The sequence below is a fragment of the Dendroctonus ponderosae genome, unplaced genomic scaffold (genome assembly GCF_020466585.1).
Source record: "Dendroctonus ponderosae isolate FM_Combo_2020 unplaced genomic scaffold, Dpon_F_20191213v2 Dpon_F_20191213_8, whole genome shotgun sequence".
NCBI classification, from domain to species: domain Eukaryota; kingdom Metazoa; phylum Arthropoda; class Insecta; order Coleoptera; family Curculionidae; genus Dendroctonus; species Dendroctonus ponderosae.
In genome coordinates this window covers 8,271,862-8,287,532 of record NW_026019016.1, presented here as the reverse complement: position 1 = coordinate 8,287,532, position 15,671 = coordinate 8,271,862, and the positions used below count along the sequence as shown (strand labels likewise).

At 35.1% G+C, this 15,671-nt stretch overlaps 1 protein-coding gene across 1 annotated transcript in view; it reads right to left on the bottom strand.

Annotated features, from left to right (window-relative positions):
• Positions 1 to 1,963: 1,963 nt before the first annotated feature.
• LOC109534538 (transcription factor SOX-10) overlaps positions 1,964 to 15,671 on the bottom strand; it is a 29,289-nt gene continuing 15,581 nt past the window's right edge. The window contains exon 3 of the mRNA XM_019900272.2: positions 1,964 to 3,274. Within this exon, the coding sequence (XP_019755831.1) occupies positions 2,473 to 3,274 (802 nt within the window). The 3' untranslated portion in view covers positions 1,964 to 2,472. The remainder of the gene's footprint in view (positions 3,275 to 15,671) is intronic.

The window sequence follows — 15,671 nt, the reverse complement described above, 5'->3', positions numbered from 1 at the left end:
AAGCTTCCAAGCTGTGAATTTAAGTGGTTATCCTGGACAAAGTATATCGGAGTAGGATGATGGGAAATGGATCATATGTGAAGAAGTGGAGGCTTACAAGAGCAAATCAACACTTACGTGAAATAAAGTGAAATTTCTGGAATCTGGCCACCCCATTGATTGCCCATTGACTTGCTAAGAAAAGACTTGATGAAGTGACATGGAAAGAAGGGTCAAGTGTGTGGGTTCGTAGTCGGGCTGTTTACTCGGCGGCATCCTCGATCATGATGGCGAAGTATCGACGATTCGATGACTTTCACAAATTAAAATTTATGTTTCATCTGAGATTCGAGGAGACTTAATAAAGTCTCGAGTCGTGTAATTGACATTGCGTTAAAAACCATCGACGGCATTCGATACGGTGTCTTTCGACCATTTTTTTTTGTTATGGAAAGCAGAGCCTCAAATGATTTGACAGAATGTCTTGACTATGAAATTCATTTGATTTATGAATATATTCATCCATTAATTAATAAACTCAATGATTCGGATATTCCTGTGCACCCCCACCGAGAATATCAATATCAAAGGTTAAATAGCAAAATTGATTAACGGTTATTAACACGAAACCGAAGAGTTGGTTGAAATCTTTCGTAAACAAGCGCGCAAACCAAATGGTCAGATTTTAATGAAAATTTAGATATTTATGTCGAGTGAGGCATTCATATCTGTTCACTCAGAATAATATTTTTGAAAGTAATTTTTTTTACAATTGCAAGTCGATTCTTGTGTTTGAGTAAGATTTCTGATAAAGCCATTGTGCCAAAATAATGGCGCTAGATATTTATTAATAGTTGCTATTGTTTAGGGAAAAATGGAAGTTTTCAGTTTAAAAAATATCGCCTATTTTTTAAATTACAGTTAATTTTTTTAGAAATTTTTAACTGTCTGACTGCTGCTACTACAGAACATTATTAAAATATCAACATATGTATGTAGCTGCCACTGAAGGCGCAGCTTTTGCAGAATTGCATTCAACTATTATTTCGTTAATTGTCTGTTAAAACCCGTAAAGCAATAGCCCAAAAATATATAAAATTAATTATTATTTCATTAGTTGAAATAACTTTGATTGATATTTAAATCTGTGCCATCACAAATTTCATTTTTCAATTATCAAAAGCATTGCCAGTCTCATCGATAGTCGCTTAAATATTTAATCGTATTTTAAGTCCGTGGCTGCATTCATTAACTGTATGCAATTGCAAAGTTAATTCTGCATGTAGAAAATCACTGCTTAAAGCCAAAAGCCAAGTCATCGAATTGTGCAATATAATACAGACAATAAATATGGCGATTACGATTGGAATGATTGGATATTGTGCGATTTATTCATGTCAAGCGAACGGTTAATGGACGGTAATGAAGCAGCAAGCTTCAAAAATAACAAAAAGTTTCAAACTCGCTTAGTAGCCAAGTCTTATTCCTCATGGCTCATATAGTGAGGTTGAGCCTCGACCAGACTGATAAAACTGAATAGGTTTGAAAAACGTAGATATTGTTGGCATTTACTAATTTTCCAATGTAAGTAGAGTCTGGAAATATTTCTATACTTTTTGCCCGGAGCCATTTTTTGGCATGTCATTGATTAATGAAATATATTTTTGAAATGGAAGTGGAAAAGAACTATTTGATTCTAGTGGGAGTAATTGTCATTACACCTAGTTCAATTATAAAATCAAAAAATGAATTTCAGCTAATAGGAAATTTCCTTAGCACACACACTAAACCTTGTTTATTCCCGTTGATATTTAGATTTCATGCAGGACTCGAACAGTCATCACTTTCTGCAGTTTCTGCTCAAGATTACTACCCATAACTACAACAATTCACTTCATATCTGATTGAATTGGTTGATCCTTTCCAAAACATTGCCTATTTAATGATTTTCCGATAGCATGAGGACATAACGAAACACAATATCCTACATAAAAAAATATTTATTCAATAATAACACTAACAAATGAAGATATAAAAGTGAAATCGATATAAACACTTATAACAGCGCTTTTCTGGTTCGATCTTATGGCTTCAACTCTTTTCGCCTTAATAGCTATGAAAACCACTGCACATTATAAATATAAGGAGATTCTTTCGCGTCTCATACAAAATGTTAATTTGATTAACATATTTTAACATTTCTTAAGATGTAATAGAACAAATAATGTGGAACATCTAAAAAAACTGCCAAACGAGTATCGACGTCTAAAATTCAGCTTGCTAGAAAAATACTGTACAACTTAAAAAAAACTTACAAAAATAACCGCAGAAAACTGGTCTAAATGAGTTATGCAATAGAAAGATATTTTATATTTACAAATGTACATTGTAGGTACCTTTTTCCGGTCCGTTCTCGACTGAGAAAGTTCCGAAGATAACTAATTGAGTTAAATAAGAGCTTGTCGCATGTTTGATACAACGTTATCACCAGATTTACATATTATAGTGCGCAGTCCAGGCTTCCGGAGTTGGCACGTCCACTGCACTAAAATTTCCTAAAGAAGAATTGGCGCTGAAGAGCCCTCTCTGCTGCATATATGGATATGTAGGTACATACTGACTGTTTCCAACACAGTAAGAACTAGTGGGCATAGTGGCTTGATACGTATAAGGTACTGAGGTATTGCTATGGGCATATTTTTCATTTTTTATAGCTGACGATTGCAACTCGTGGTATCTATTGTAAGCTGATGCCTCATCATAAGAATCTTGATGCAGAACACTGCCTTCGAGGCAAGGTCTTTTGGATTTGTAGTTATTATTACCTTCATCCTCATGGGCAGGCTTATGATAAGCTGAATAATTAGAATAATGACTTTCGGATGGTAAATACTGGTCTAGATCACTGCTATCCAACCCATCTTCAGCAGTATAAATTCCATAACTGCTGTCAAGCTCAGGGATTCTATGGTACGTATCCAAATCGAGACCATGACCATCGCAGGGCTTCAGCAACGAATGAGTGGTGATTTGAGGACTGTTTGGTTGGGACGAGCATGTCGATGGGCTGGTTGAATTTTGACTTCTCGGACTGCAAGGGGAATCTTCCTGTTTTAAAGACCGCGAAAATGTGGCGGTTTGGTTATGAACACTCTGTAGATGTACACCATCGCCAGGCTTATTCGGTTTCCGTCGCCTGGGTTGATATTTGTAATCCGGATGTTCCCGTTTGTGGATCTCACGCAGTCTTTCTGCCTCTTCGATGAAAGGTTTCTTGTCATTTTCGCTCAAAACTCTGAAACAAATTACATTTTTAAGACTAATCTTCAGCTTAGTTTTCTGCAAACTTTTGGCGCTCAAATTGTTGAGCTGGGAAAATGATAACCTTAAATGAAAATTGCCTCTTGCTCTCAGGTATGGAAGATATTTGCAGAGAGTAAAAATTTTGATTGAACTAACAATATTTTGGTCAATTTCGTCCAAAATTTCAGCAATCAAGTACACTTTCATAAATACTACTTAAAAAAAGCTAAGGGTTTTCAACGCTTAGAGTACAATTATTATAATTATGATACAATATATAAATTATGATGACGCCAGTTTGGTCGATTTATTCTTACAAAAAAATGCCAATAAATAGACATCAGGAGAGATAGAGGATCAATACGAATGATCGGTCTGTATTATGGAACCGAAATTGTGAAATGGTCGCTGAACGATGCTGAAGTACACGCAATGATGTAATTCAACTTCCAGATGAGTTTAAAGAAAACAAGAATGGAAACAGGAACGAAATAAATATTAGTGAAAAGAAAAACATTCATGTAGTGACTTCTAGTACATAAAACGACGAAGATGCAAAAAAATCAAGCAAGAGATGAAAGCAGCTAAACATGTGTAAATAATGTGTTACATGCTTAAAAACGGATTGGAAGAAAAATATTTTCAAGTCTAAATTGAGGTGTTTAAAAAAAATGAAAAAGACATAAACATTCCACCCCACCCGCAGCTTAACAATCTCATTGGATTCATGGATTCATTAATTCATCATCGGTTGGATTTTGTGACGTAATTGTCAGCACATTTTTTTGAAAACGTTCAAACTCACAATAACACACAGAACATAGTAAAAACTACAGAATTGTAGAATATGGTTTATACCAGTTCGCTTGTAACTATTGCTCATTAATCTGAAAATATCGATAACGTATGATTTTAAAGCTGTATTCAAATTAATCTTGGCTTCAGGTGTTTGTACTGTATATTAAACGCATTTACATATAAATTGTTTATCCAGGATATTTTTAGAACAGAATCAAAATATGCCTAGAAACTACGTAGATAATAGATCTGCGTTAATGTTGGGAAGGATTACCAGATACCTTAGTATACACAGCTGCTTTTTAGTTCTCAAACTTATCGATTTAGGAAACGGGTAAATTACAGAGCAAACAAAGGGTTGCATATTACTTATTCTAATACGACAATCTGCCTACAATCTTATCGAACGGAAAAAAATATATGGTAAGAAAGGGGAGATAATACTAGCTCTTCCGAAAATACGAATTCAGTTCAAGTTTTTCCGGTTTAGTGAAATTTTATCTAGGTTTTATGCAAGGTTACATTAGAGCGACTGATAATAAAATAATATATTTGCTACACAATTTTTAATGGAATAAAGGTCCCAACTCGAATGCTTACTCGGGAACAAACTCCGGATTAAATAAAATAATTTCCTTGATTGATATTAAGTTTGGGCAATGCCCCATAAATACAGATGAACTAATTGCCATTCACTGATAAATTTAGAAAGTTTTTCAACTTTAAAATGAATAAAATCACCTGGCATTCTTTTCTAATTCGGAATCACCAGATTCGGGCCTTTGCCTATTAACATCAGATTCGGCGCTATTCCTTCAAAATTGACTGTTATTGACTCAAGAAAAAATTCAACTAACTCAGTTTCACTTTACAATTAACACAATCATATTGTTTCAATTACACAATGGTAGAAAGACTGCATTAGTCACGAAGAAGAAATTAGCGCCTCCACCTAATAATTGATTGCCATTGGTGAACTCAACTTTTTATAGCGTTAGGTAAAGGAAGAAAGTACCGCTTTTAATAAATTGTGAGTAATGTTCGTAATTGTAAGAAAAAGCTGGAACTAGGAATGAATTGTATTTTCAATAATTTGCATTTTGCCACTATGGGATGGAAAAGGTAAAATAACACGAAGTGTTCACGAATGTCTACAATTTATTGGCACTATATGAACTTGTTGAGTACGTCGTATATTAATAAAATTTGATTTAGTCAAAAATGTTACTTATTGTAGAATAATAAAAAAGCAACTCCAAGTTGACAAGAGCTGTTTTCGAGCTTTAATCGTAAATGTTATGGCGGAAAAGTGGCAGTATTTTTCATTTGATAGAAGTTATAAAACTCCCTTGTAATTTTTGGTTTAATTAATTTATCTTTGATTTTCAAACTGAAGGTGAAGCACCTGAAGCCTACCAAAAAGCTGGTGTTTACAAAAACCCCTCTTTTGTTCATATCAGTTTCAAGTTTTCGAAAATATTTCCTATTTATCTGCATTGTTTGTCAAAGTTCTTTAGCATACGAGTAAGAAACGAACTCGGTATTTATTTCCATCATTATTGCATTTAAATATAGACACACAGACGTTAGATTTACCATATGAATGTGTCCACCACGCCCTCAAATATTGTCTCATTTGATCACAAATATGTTTGAAGCTAAATTGATTACCAGTGCCTGAAATTCATCTTTAATTTGCTAGGTAAATTTAAAAAATCGTAAGTAACACGATCGCAAATAGACCCAGACATTTTTTATTTTACCCCTTCTCTGAAAACTGCTTCTCCATGGAGTGCAGTAACTTATTGTGCATGTGTTATATATTGTCCACAAATGATAGCATCAAATCAACTTTTCATCAAGCAAGCAGTGAGAAACATAAATTAATTTTATGCCAGAACAAATATTTCTCCTTAAACTAGAAACGAGTTGACAAAAATCTTCTACAAACACTTACGCTGCCAAAACTCATCACACAATGTCCAACTTAAAACGCCAAAATTTTCAAAAATGCTCTTTGGAATGAAGCGTCTACATAGCCGCTCAACCGTACCGTGATTAATTAGGTCTGACCGATATTTTTTCGCAATGAAGAATAACTTACTCGTTACCAAACATCCTGTATATCAGCCACATGTTTGCTGTTTCTCAGTTGAGTAGCTTCTACGAAGCGGGAGTAATCAAATCATATGCGAGATTCTGGGCCACATCAGTATGAAATTATGCTTACGCTTATCGAATGCAAGTTATAAATTTTATGATTTTAATTATCGTTGGTGAACCGCCACGTCCGTTCTAAACTGATTCATCTGATAAAAGAACGGAATCCAATGCACCACAATATTTAAAAAAGATATTATAAATGATACGACTGTGGGTGGATTATATCTTAAACCTGCTCATAGTGCAGTGTAAAAAAATATTTTTGAGAATCAATATCAAAGGACATGTCATATTATGACTATCAGCGATTAACATATAATATTCCTAACTTTTATATAAGATTACTGAAATATGACGGGCATTTTGTTTGGCGCGTATTCGGACTATCTAATGTTATGATCTACATCAACACTATTATTAATAAGATATCATTATCGTCCCAAAGATATAAATATTATGAGTTCTTGGCACGAGCAAACATATTTTGCAAAGCCCATTGCAAGTTGCAGCGGCCATGAAGTTTTACTAGGATTATTAATTACGGTTGGCGATTCTAATTGCATCTTTAAGAAAAGTTTTTTTAATCCGTTGTACAGAGCGCTGACAAGCGGATATGTATCTTGAATGACAAATACACCACGATTTTTATCGTGATTTAAATGCTAAATGACTGTAGCACGATATTCTGTTGCCGATAGGACCTTTTATTTATTTAAGCCGTGGTAATCTCGATTTTAAGGTGTGATTGTTACGTAAAACTTAAGAATACTGCAAAATCATATCGTTTGCGAGTTTTCAGCATATTTTTTGTTTCCGTTTAATCAAATTTTAAACAAAGGATCGTAAATATTTACAGCCTAATCAAATTAACAACAAACAAACTGAAACAACTGTACTTCATTAATTCTACATTCTGTATTGTTTTCGTGGCAATTAATTCAATAAGATGCTTGCAAATTTTGCAAAATTCGCTCACTTATTTTCAGCAGTTTTATTAATTTACATTTTGTCAATTTTATTGTGTTCATTAAGCAATAGGGCACTATAAAAGTAGCCGAAACTGAAGTTTTTTAATTATCCACAAATCTTACACTCGATTTAAGTGCTTTTTAAGATCTTAGTAAAAAATTATATAGTTCTAACAAGGAATTTAAATTTGCATTTAGACCAGCCAACAATAATATAGATGCAAAATATTTCACAAGACTAAAAAAATAATTCAAAAAATATTTCAACATTTCGGAAGTTACTACAATTGGAACGGAAATCTAATCAAAATATAATTAATGTAGCTTACAATAGTTAATTCAACAACCATACAGATAGAAGACATATTTAATATTAATAAACAAAATAAAGATACATCGATATATTTTACCTAAGTAAATGACACCAAGAGAACATTGATGGAAGATTTGAAGTGCTCACCATGTATATTTTTGAGAAAGCAAAAAAGAGATTTCCCTCCTGTGAGAATCTGAATATTGCACAAGTGTATTTTCCAACAAGCGAGGCGCCAGACGATGAGATTGAAGAACGCTATTCTCAACTTTTGGAGACTTTACCAAATCGAGAAACCACGATGATAATAGGAGACTATAATGCCATAGTTGGAAGAGAAGTTGGAGATGAACACATACGCAAAGTGATCGACAAATACGGTTTGGGAGAAAGGAGACACCAGAGGAGAACCATTGCTGCAATTCTGCACTGAGAATAACTTTTTGATTATGAACACAGGATATGAACATCATGCAAGTCGACTAACACCTGGACGTCCTCTGGAGACCTATATAAAAATCAGATAGACTACATCTTAATAAAATCCAGGTGGAGGACCTCAGTTAGGAATAAATACTAAGAGGTCTACGCAAAAAGATTGCCATAGTGATTACCAATTTCTCGCAGTAGAGCTCCGCATAAAATTAACTAGGTCGCAGCCTACCAAAACCTTCAGAAACTTGTGGGGCCTTAAACATAATGAACATTTCAAAACAAGGGCAAATATAGAAATCTCCAAATAAAACCCACAGACACAATTAGACAATGACTTCAACTCATTGTGGAACAAAACGAAAATGGTACTGCTAGAAGTGGCATCACAAACTGAAGTCACAACGAAACAAAAGAGAAACGCGTGGATTGCAGAGGAGACCTGAAAGAAAATTGACTCGCGGTCTTAACTTAAGGCCACGGGCCTACACAAGGAAGAGGAAAGAGAACAATATAACGGACTCAATCAAGAGATCAAGCGCCACTGTAGAAAGGACAAAAACAAGTAGGTACCTAAACGATATATGCGCAGAAGTCCAGCAGCCAATAATGAGTCAAAGGACCTGATTAACAAAGTCAATCAAGTTACAGGTACATTCAACTGAAAGTCCTGGGCAATAAGCTCGGAAGATGGGAACCTAACAACAGACAGAGTACAGGTAAGGGAGGCGATGGAAAAACTATTGCGATAAATTAATGGACGACACTGGAAACTCAGAAAGTCACACGCAAACTATAACGTACAACGAAAAAGAACCTCCGATACTGAGAGAAGAAGTGAGGTCAGCAGTTAGCAAGAAAGAAAACCAACAAGTCGCCTGGAGAGTACTGCGTGGTTGCTGAAGTGCTGACTGCACTTGAGAATACAGGAGTCGATCAACTTTAGAGGATCTGTCAAATGATCTGGGACTCCGACACTTGGCCTTAGGAGCTTATTTTCAAAACGCAATTCCTGCAAAAAAAATCGCTACTGAGTTAGAGATGGCGATCCACTCGCAGCGCACATTTCTTTCGATTGCCACTTGAATTTCTAGTTAAATAGCTATTTCAGCCATGTAAAACGGCCAGCAATGTGCCAATACACAAGAAAGGACCAAAAGATGTATGCGACAACTATAGAACAATAGCTCTTATTTCACACGCTAGCAAGGCATGGTAAAGATAATATCGGAACGCATAAAACCTTACGTGCTACCACAAATACCAACAGAGCAAACCTAATTTGTACAGGGCGCGGAACCAGAAAACTGATATTAAACCTCCGACAATTAATTGAAAAATCGAGGGAATTCAATGTGACTACCTACTTATGCTTTATAGATTACTCTAAAGCATTTGATTGCATACGATGGAAAAATTTATGGACGATTTTAACTAAAATGGGTGCAACTCACCACTTAATATCGCTAATACAAAAGTTATACGGCAATAGCACAGCATACGTAGAGTAGAACGTAAGCAGAGAGTAAGCAAAGTAGACAGAGATCTGACCAATCCGTTCATAGTGAATAAAGGAGTCAGGCAGAGTTGTATGCTAAGCCCATTACTTGACTTAACATATATACATATGACGAATGAGTGGATCATGAGGAAAGCGTTCGATGACTGGCAGGGAGGAATCACCACATTGACGGCATCAAAATCTGCAACTTGCGCTATGCCGATGAGACGACTCTAATCGCTGCATCAGAAGAATAATTGATCGAATGATCAGAAGTTATTCCGAACTGACATTATAACAGCCCTGAAGTAAAAAGGATAAACAACATCGAGACAGTTGACGATTTCATATTGGCACCACAATCTCGAACAAGGACGAATCCAGTGAGGAGATAAAGAGGAGAAGCGCAATAACGAAAGAATCCATGATCAAACTAACCAAAGTATGGAAAAGCCATCACATATCCCTTAGCACCAAAATGAGATTAGTCAGGAGCTTGGTGTTCTCAGTGCTTCCATATGGATCAGAATGTTGGACTTTAAAAAAGACGGATAAGCGGAAGATAGATGTCTTCGAAATATTTTGTTGACGCTGAATGCTGAGAGCGTCATGGACCATTGTGGACCAACTCAGAATTAAGAAGAGATTGAACATTCTACTATCCGAGAAATTTGCTAAATTCTTTGGTCATGTTGTCAGAAGAAATTATATTGAGAGACTCCGTTTGAAAGGAAAAGTCCCTGGCAAAAGACCAAGAGGAAGGTCGCCCACAAGATACATGGATTTTATAGCCGGTCTAACCGGCAAAACCCTCACCCAACCATTCAAGATGGCAGAAGATAGACAGAAATGGAAAGCCATCACAGAAAACAAAACATGATGCTCGAAACCGAGCGAACGACTAAGAAGATCCAAAATAAACGCCTAATTGCCCTAACAAAAATACATATTTGCACCAGTCGCGAATTAAAAATTGGCAAAAGAAAGCCTAAAGTTTATTAACTTCAATTTCTCATATCAAATGCTTCACACGAATATTGTTGCAACACCAGAAATCATTTGCTTTTAATCGCATATAAAAACAACGGGAGAAATTGAGCTCGAATAATTGTTCTGAAAAGTGAGCATCCATTGAAAACAATAATTCCGAAAATATAAAAGTTTAACATAGAACCGACGTGCATTAGGCGATCATTCGTTTTGAGTTGAAAGCACCGCCAATTAGAAATTTCATACTTCATTGGGCCCCAAGATTGTCTTTCTTCTCTGAAGATATTCTCAAATTTCGGAAGGTCCGTTCCGGTAATCAGAAGCAGGCACTAAAAATATTTCTAATTTCAGCAATAGAGAGTAATAACGTGGTGAAATGTTTGCTGTTTTGTATTAGGAAGTGCTTTCAAACAAAGTAACCATTTCGACTTCGGAACTAGTCAGATTTTCATAGTTTTCGTCTGTCGTAGAAAATAATTTCTTCCTGACGTTTTGAAAATACGAGTGCCCGCATCCTCAGTGGTGTGAGCTTAACTGATAAGCTCTCGCACGTTTTAGGATGCAAGCCACTCGTGCTTATGAAACATCAGGATGAAGTTCTTTGTCGCGACGGCCTAAAAGTACAAAAAACTTACCAGTAGGCCATAAATATCTTCACAATCAAGCTGATAACTTGTATGGAAGAAAATGAGAATGCCGCTTAGGTTTTTTTCGCCTTCCTGTTTCGTAGAATGAATAATAGAATATTTGCGCGTTAAGTACTCCCACGTATAAGAAGAGCCGGCTGCAAAAAGTCACATGAAACAATTTCTTGATGACCTACTGTTTTGTTTTTCCACTAGCGTATGTAATTTCATACTTCCGTTGGCCTTCAATATTTTATGTAATTTTTAGAGCGCATTAATGAATTAAAGGTAAGTTGTGCTGGCCCATTTAGTCAAGTGCTCTAGTCAAACCTAAATTCTGCCTGAGCTTAAGATGCAAAGTTCGTGCCCATGCAAAGAAACTTTTCCAATGTCTAGGTGCTTCAGTTCGTAAAGTGGCATATTTTTAGTAGAATGCTATAAGTAAATCGGATGCTTTAGAATGCTGAGCCCAATATACTGAATAGTATGATTGCTTGTAATCGAGTACGGCAAGTTGAGGCGCTGTCTCGCAACTTCCAGGCCAGCATTATTGCGAGTCATCCCAGCATTATAAAAATATTGATATGTGCCTCATTTTGATGCTTATCGCATTATTTATGGCAAGGCATTGCCTGAGTCATTGAGATATTTATTTGAAACCGCATGTTATTTTTATGGTTGTCTACTGCACTTACATTCAGTTACATGTTGAATGTGTATATTTCAATTTGGAAAAATTCTCCCAAACTATCAGTGTTCATTTAAGTTGTGGTTTTGGTAGAATTTTGCAAGGTACATTTTGATTGAAACACATAATGCTTAAGACAGGACGAGTTTCCGTCAAAGTTCACCATTAAAAGTGTGTTTTGTAGGATTTTTCTTAATCAAATTTCGGTGCGTTCATTAGCGTTGTACCGTGACCGTTTTTTGTTTTTTTTTATGTTTTGGACTATTTTGTTGAGAGAATGTCGCGCGTGATTGTCTTTTTTGAGCTAATAAAAGATGCACTGCGCGTGATTCCTTTAACAATCATCCTTATACAATCACATAATATTAGAGAAAGGCTTCAGCTTCCATTATGGAGTCGAAAATAATATAATGTATTAATTTTTATATTTTGCTGTTGTTGAATTACTTATTCAATTACTTTCAGTTTATAATTTTCAGACGTACTTAATCGAGCGACTATAAATAATTGTTGTGAATAAGCTGAGTTTTTCTGCCAACATGTACATTTTTAAGCGGCATCATTTTCTTTCGACAATTAAATTCTTGTACGATCTTGAAAAAGTGCTACTGAAAAGCAGCTTCTGATTATGGATAAAATGTAAACATATGAACTTGACTGGAGCATCGCATAGTTCAGAAACAACTGACGTAAAGACAATAGGATTTCCTGTTATGGCCGAAGAGCACGACAACTTCACCGCAAGTTAATTTCTCATATTTGTTTGCACTTGTGGAAAAGTTTGATGACGAAGTTGTACAGAAACCTTCGGACCCGAAGCTAGATGTTATTTAAGAAAAAAATCGCTTGAATTTTCAGTCGTTCCTTATCATCACCGTGCCCGAAAAACTGCACAACTTCACAGAAGACCAATTTATCAGGTTCGATTGCAAGTCTTGATAAAATTCGATATTGAAATTGTTGCAAGCCTTCCGCGTGTTATACTGGCAAGTAAACCGCAAATTTTTTGTTCACACAGATTTTTCAATTCTCGAATACTCGAATACACCAACATTATCAAACTCACAAGGTGGAAATATCTTTATATGCACTTTGTATACTTTTATAAAATAAATTATTCATATTCTACAAGCATTTAAACAAATACCCATATATTTACAAGCAAAATAATTATTCTCGAATATTCGAGTATTCAAATACTCGAATACTCGAATATTCGAATTCTTGAATATTCGAATATTTGTTAGATATTCGAATAAACCACTAAACGAGTATTCGAATTTCAGATTTAAAAAAATTCCGAGCCCTAGTCTAATGTTAATCAGAAGCGTTGGTTAAAAGTTTCGATATTTCTCGCTATCGCAAGTGGATACATAATCAAGCTAACTGTTAGTTATGCAACAGTGATAAGTTCAGTCATTAAAAAAATGCAACCTACATTAAATTGCTGGTTCAGGACTTGCAAATGTTTAATAAAACACGAATAAATATTTAACATTGATAATTGTCCGTGGAAAACTCCCGAAACTCGTTTTAAAATATGACATATCAGAAAAAATTGCATTGATTTGAGTTGTAGACCGTTAGGTGCCATATGCGAGGTGTAAGTCCTAACTAGGAGTAACAGAATGACTTTAATTGGTCAAATTGGTATTGTGTAGAGCACTGAGAAAGTGTGCCAGCAACGAGATAAAAACCAAAATTAATAAGCTTCGTCTCAGTGCAGCGCTTGCAATATTTCAACAGAATTATTGATTAGGGATTCATTTGCTTCAAAAATGGAAAAATCAGACGACATGAGTAAAGAAGTCAGAAAGTTCTAGCTGAAGCATATTTTATTAGCTTTAGTTCTGCAAGAGAGCAAAACCAAATCAGACAAATGTTTGCCTCGTTTGGAAGCAGCAAGACTGGATTCATTATATTTGTATTCCTATATGTATAGGCAAATATAAAGAATTTATCCAACTTCGATGATTGAACAGCAAATTTGTTAACATTTTAATATCGCACGTTTGGCGATAACAATATAAAAAACTGCAACATACATACAATACATGACCCAAATAATACTGAGAAGAGAATGAATTAAATATATTAAAGTTGCCTGTTTTTGGTATGAAACATTAGTAACTGAATAACGAGGGCAAGTACAAAAATTCGATTATAATTTAATCAAGCTTAGATAAATTCGTAAGTTAATAACAAACACTTATTTATAACTACTGAAATAAATACAAATGCAAAATTGTATTACACAAAATACAAAAAAATGAATTCTTAACGTGATGTTTTGCACCAGCAAAGGATAGGGTCAAAATGTTAAAACAAGTTGGGAATAGATATTTCAGATATATCTAGTTACTTCATTTTCATATAAATAATAAAGGTATAGACAGTAAGGCTGAATTGTCGAAATTGCTTTAGCTTAACCAGCAAAAGATTCAGCAAAACGGTTCAAATATAATAAATGCCAACATTTTGGAGACTACCCTCTAAATGCGAATCATTTAGAAGAGGAAATTGATATTTTGATTGAAATCGCTGTTTATCACAACTTTTAATCATGTTGAAAGTCAAAATAAAATGTTTAATTTTGGAATACTACAGATTATCGTAGTATGTGACGACAATCTATTTAAATGGTTATTATATTTACTTACTTACTGTGATTTTTACTCGATGGATGAAAAAATACAAAGGATTACTGATGTCAAAACCTTTTTCTTGGAAATTTCGCCAATAAAATTTCGTTTTTTAAACCATAAGACTGTTGCTGTATTACACAAATGTTGAATAGATAACGAATTCATATTAATTGCCCCAGCGCCATTGAATACTGAGATGCGACTAGATAAGAGATAAGAATTGAGGCAAAATTGTACAGCTTCACCCTGTAGACGGAAGTGTGCCATACACGATTCACAGCAAAATTCCAATTCCCAGCCAGAGTCATCCTCTCTAATGACCAGTAATGAGCACCAGGTTCCTATCAGCGCATCATCGGCGTACGCAGCCTGTCGGTTCCTTTGAAGTACCACCCGCTGGGGTGCGGCCGTCTTCAAGCTCTTTGGGGGGCCTCGTGCGACCGCGGGTGGAAGGAAACATTCCCGTGATATTTGGGATTTGCATTGCAATACGCACTAATCGAATTTTAAATGGCTATAAGTTTCTCGTACTGGCAAGTCTCAGAAATTCCAACACTCATATCGGTACATCCGAATTCTTATGTGAGGTTCAATTCAATATTGAGTTTTCAGTGCCAGTTTGAGCCAGTAAGTGTTCAAGTAAATGACTTTTCTTGAGTGACTTTCCTATTTTCAATTAAGTACATTCCACTTCTCTCTACACGACGTTGAAATATCGGCATTATTACTGCATAATACACTTGAAAGTCAGCAGAAAATTTAACAAGAAGCGCATAACAAGAAGTTCCGAACCCTGACATTACCTACACCAATAAGAGAACTTTTATTAACGTTGAATTTGCACAATCTTCTTTAAGTATAAATACTCTGAAAGTATCAATTTGGCCATGAATTTCTGACAGAATTTGTGATGTTGCTGGTCAGTTTGGAATGCAACTAACATATTGTGAGTTCTAACATAAGTAGGTAATGTCTAAATTCATTTAAAATTCAGTGGATGATTTTCTTTGGAAGAAAGTTCGCTCACTTTCATTTGTAAATGCGATTTTTTCATCGATTTATTTATTTCAAATAAAAGCACCTACTTTATACTACTAAGTATGATTCAGGTAAAATAGCTAGAATAAGACTATAATCGAAATGCATTTAATATTAAGAATATTAAGTTCAGCAATACAGTGGGCCACCGTGTGCCGATTTTATCCAAAAATGTAAGCATAATGGCAACAAAGTGTGAACGAGCACCATCTTGCTGGAAAATCAGT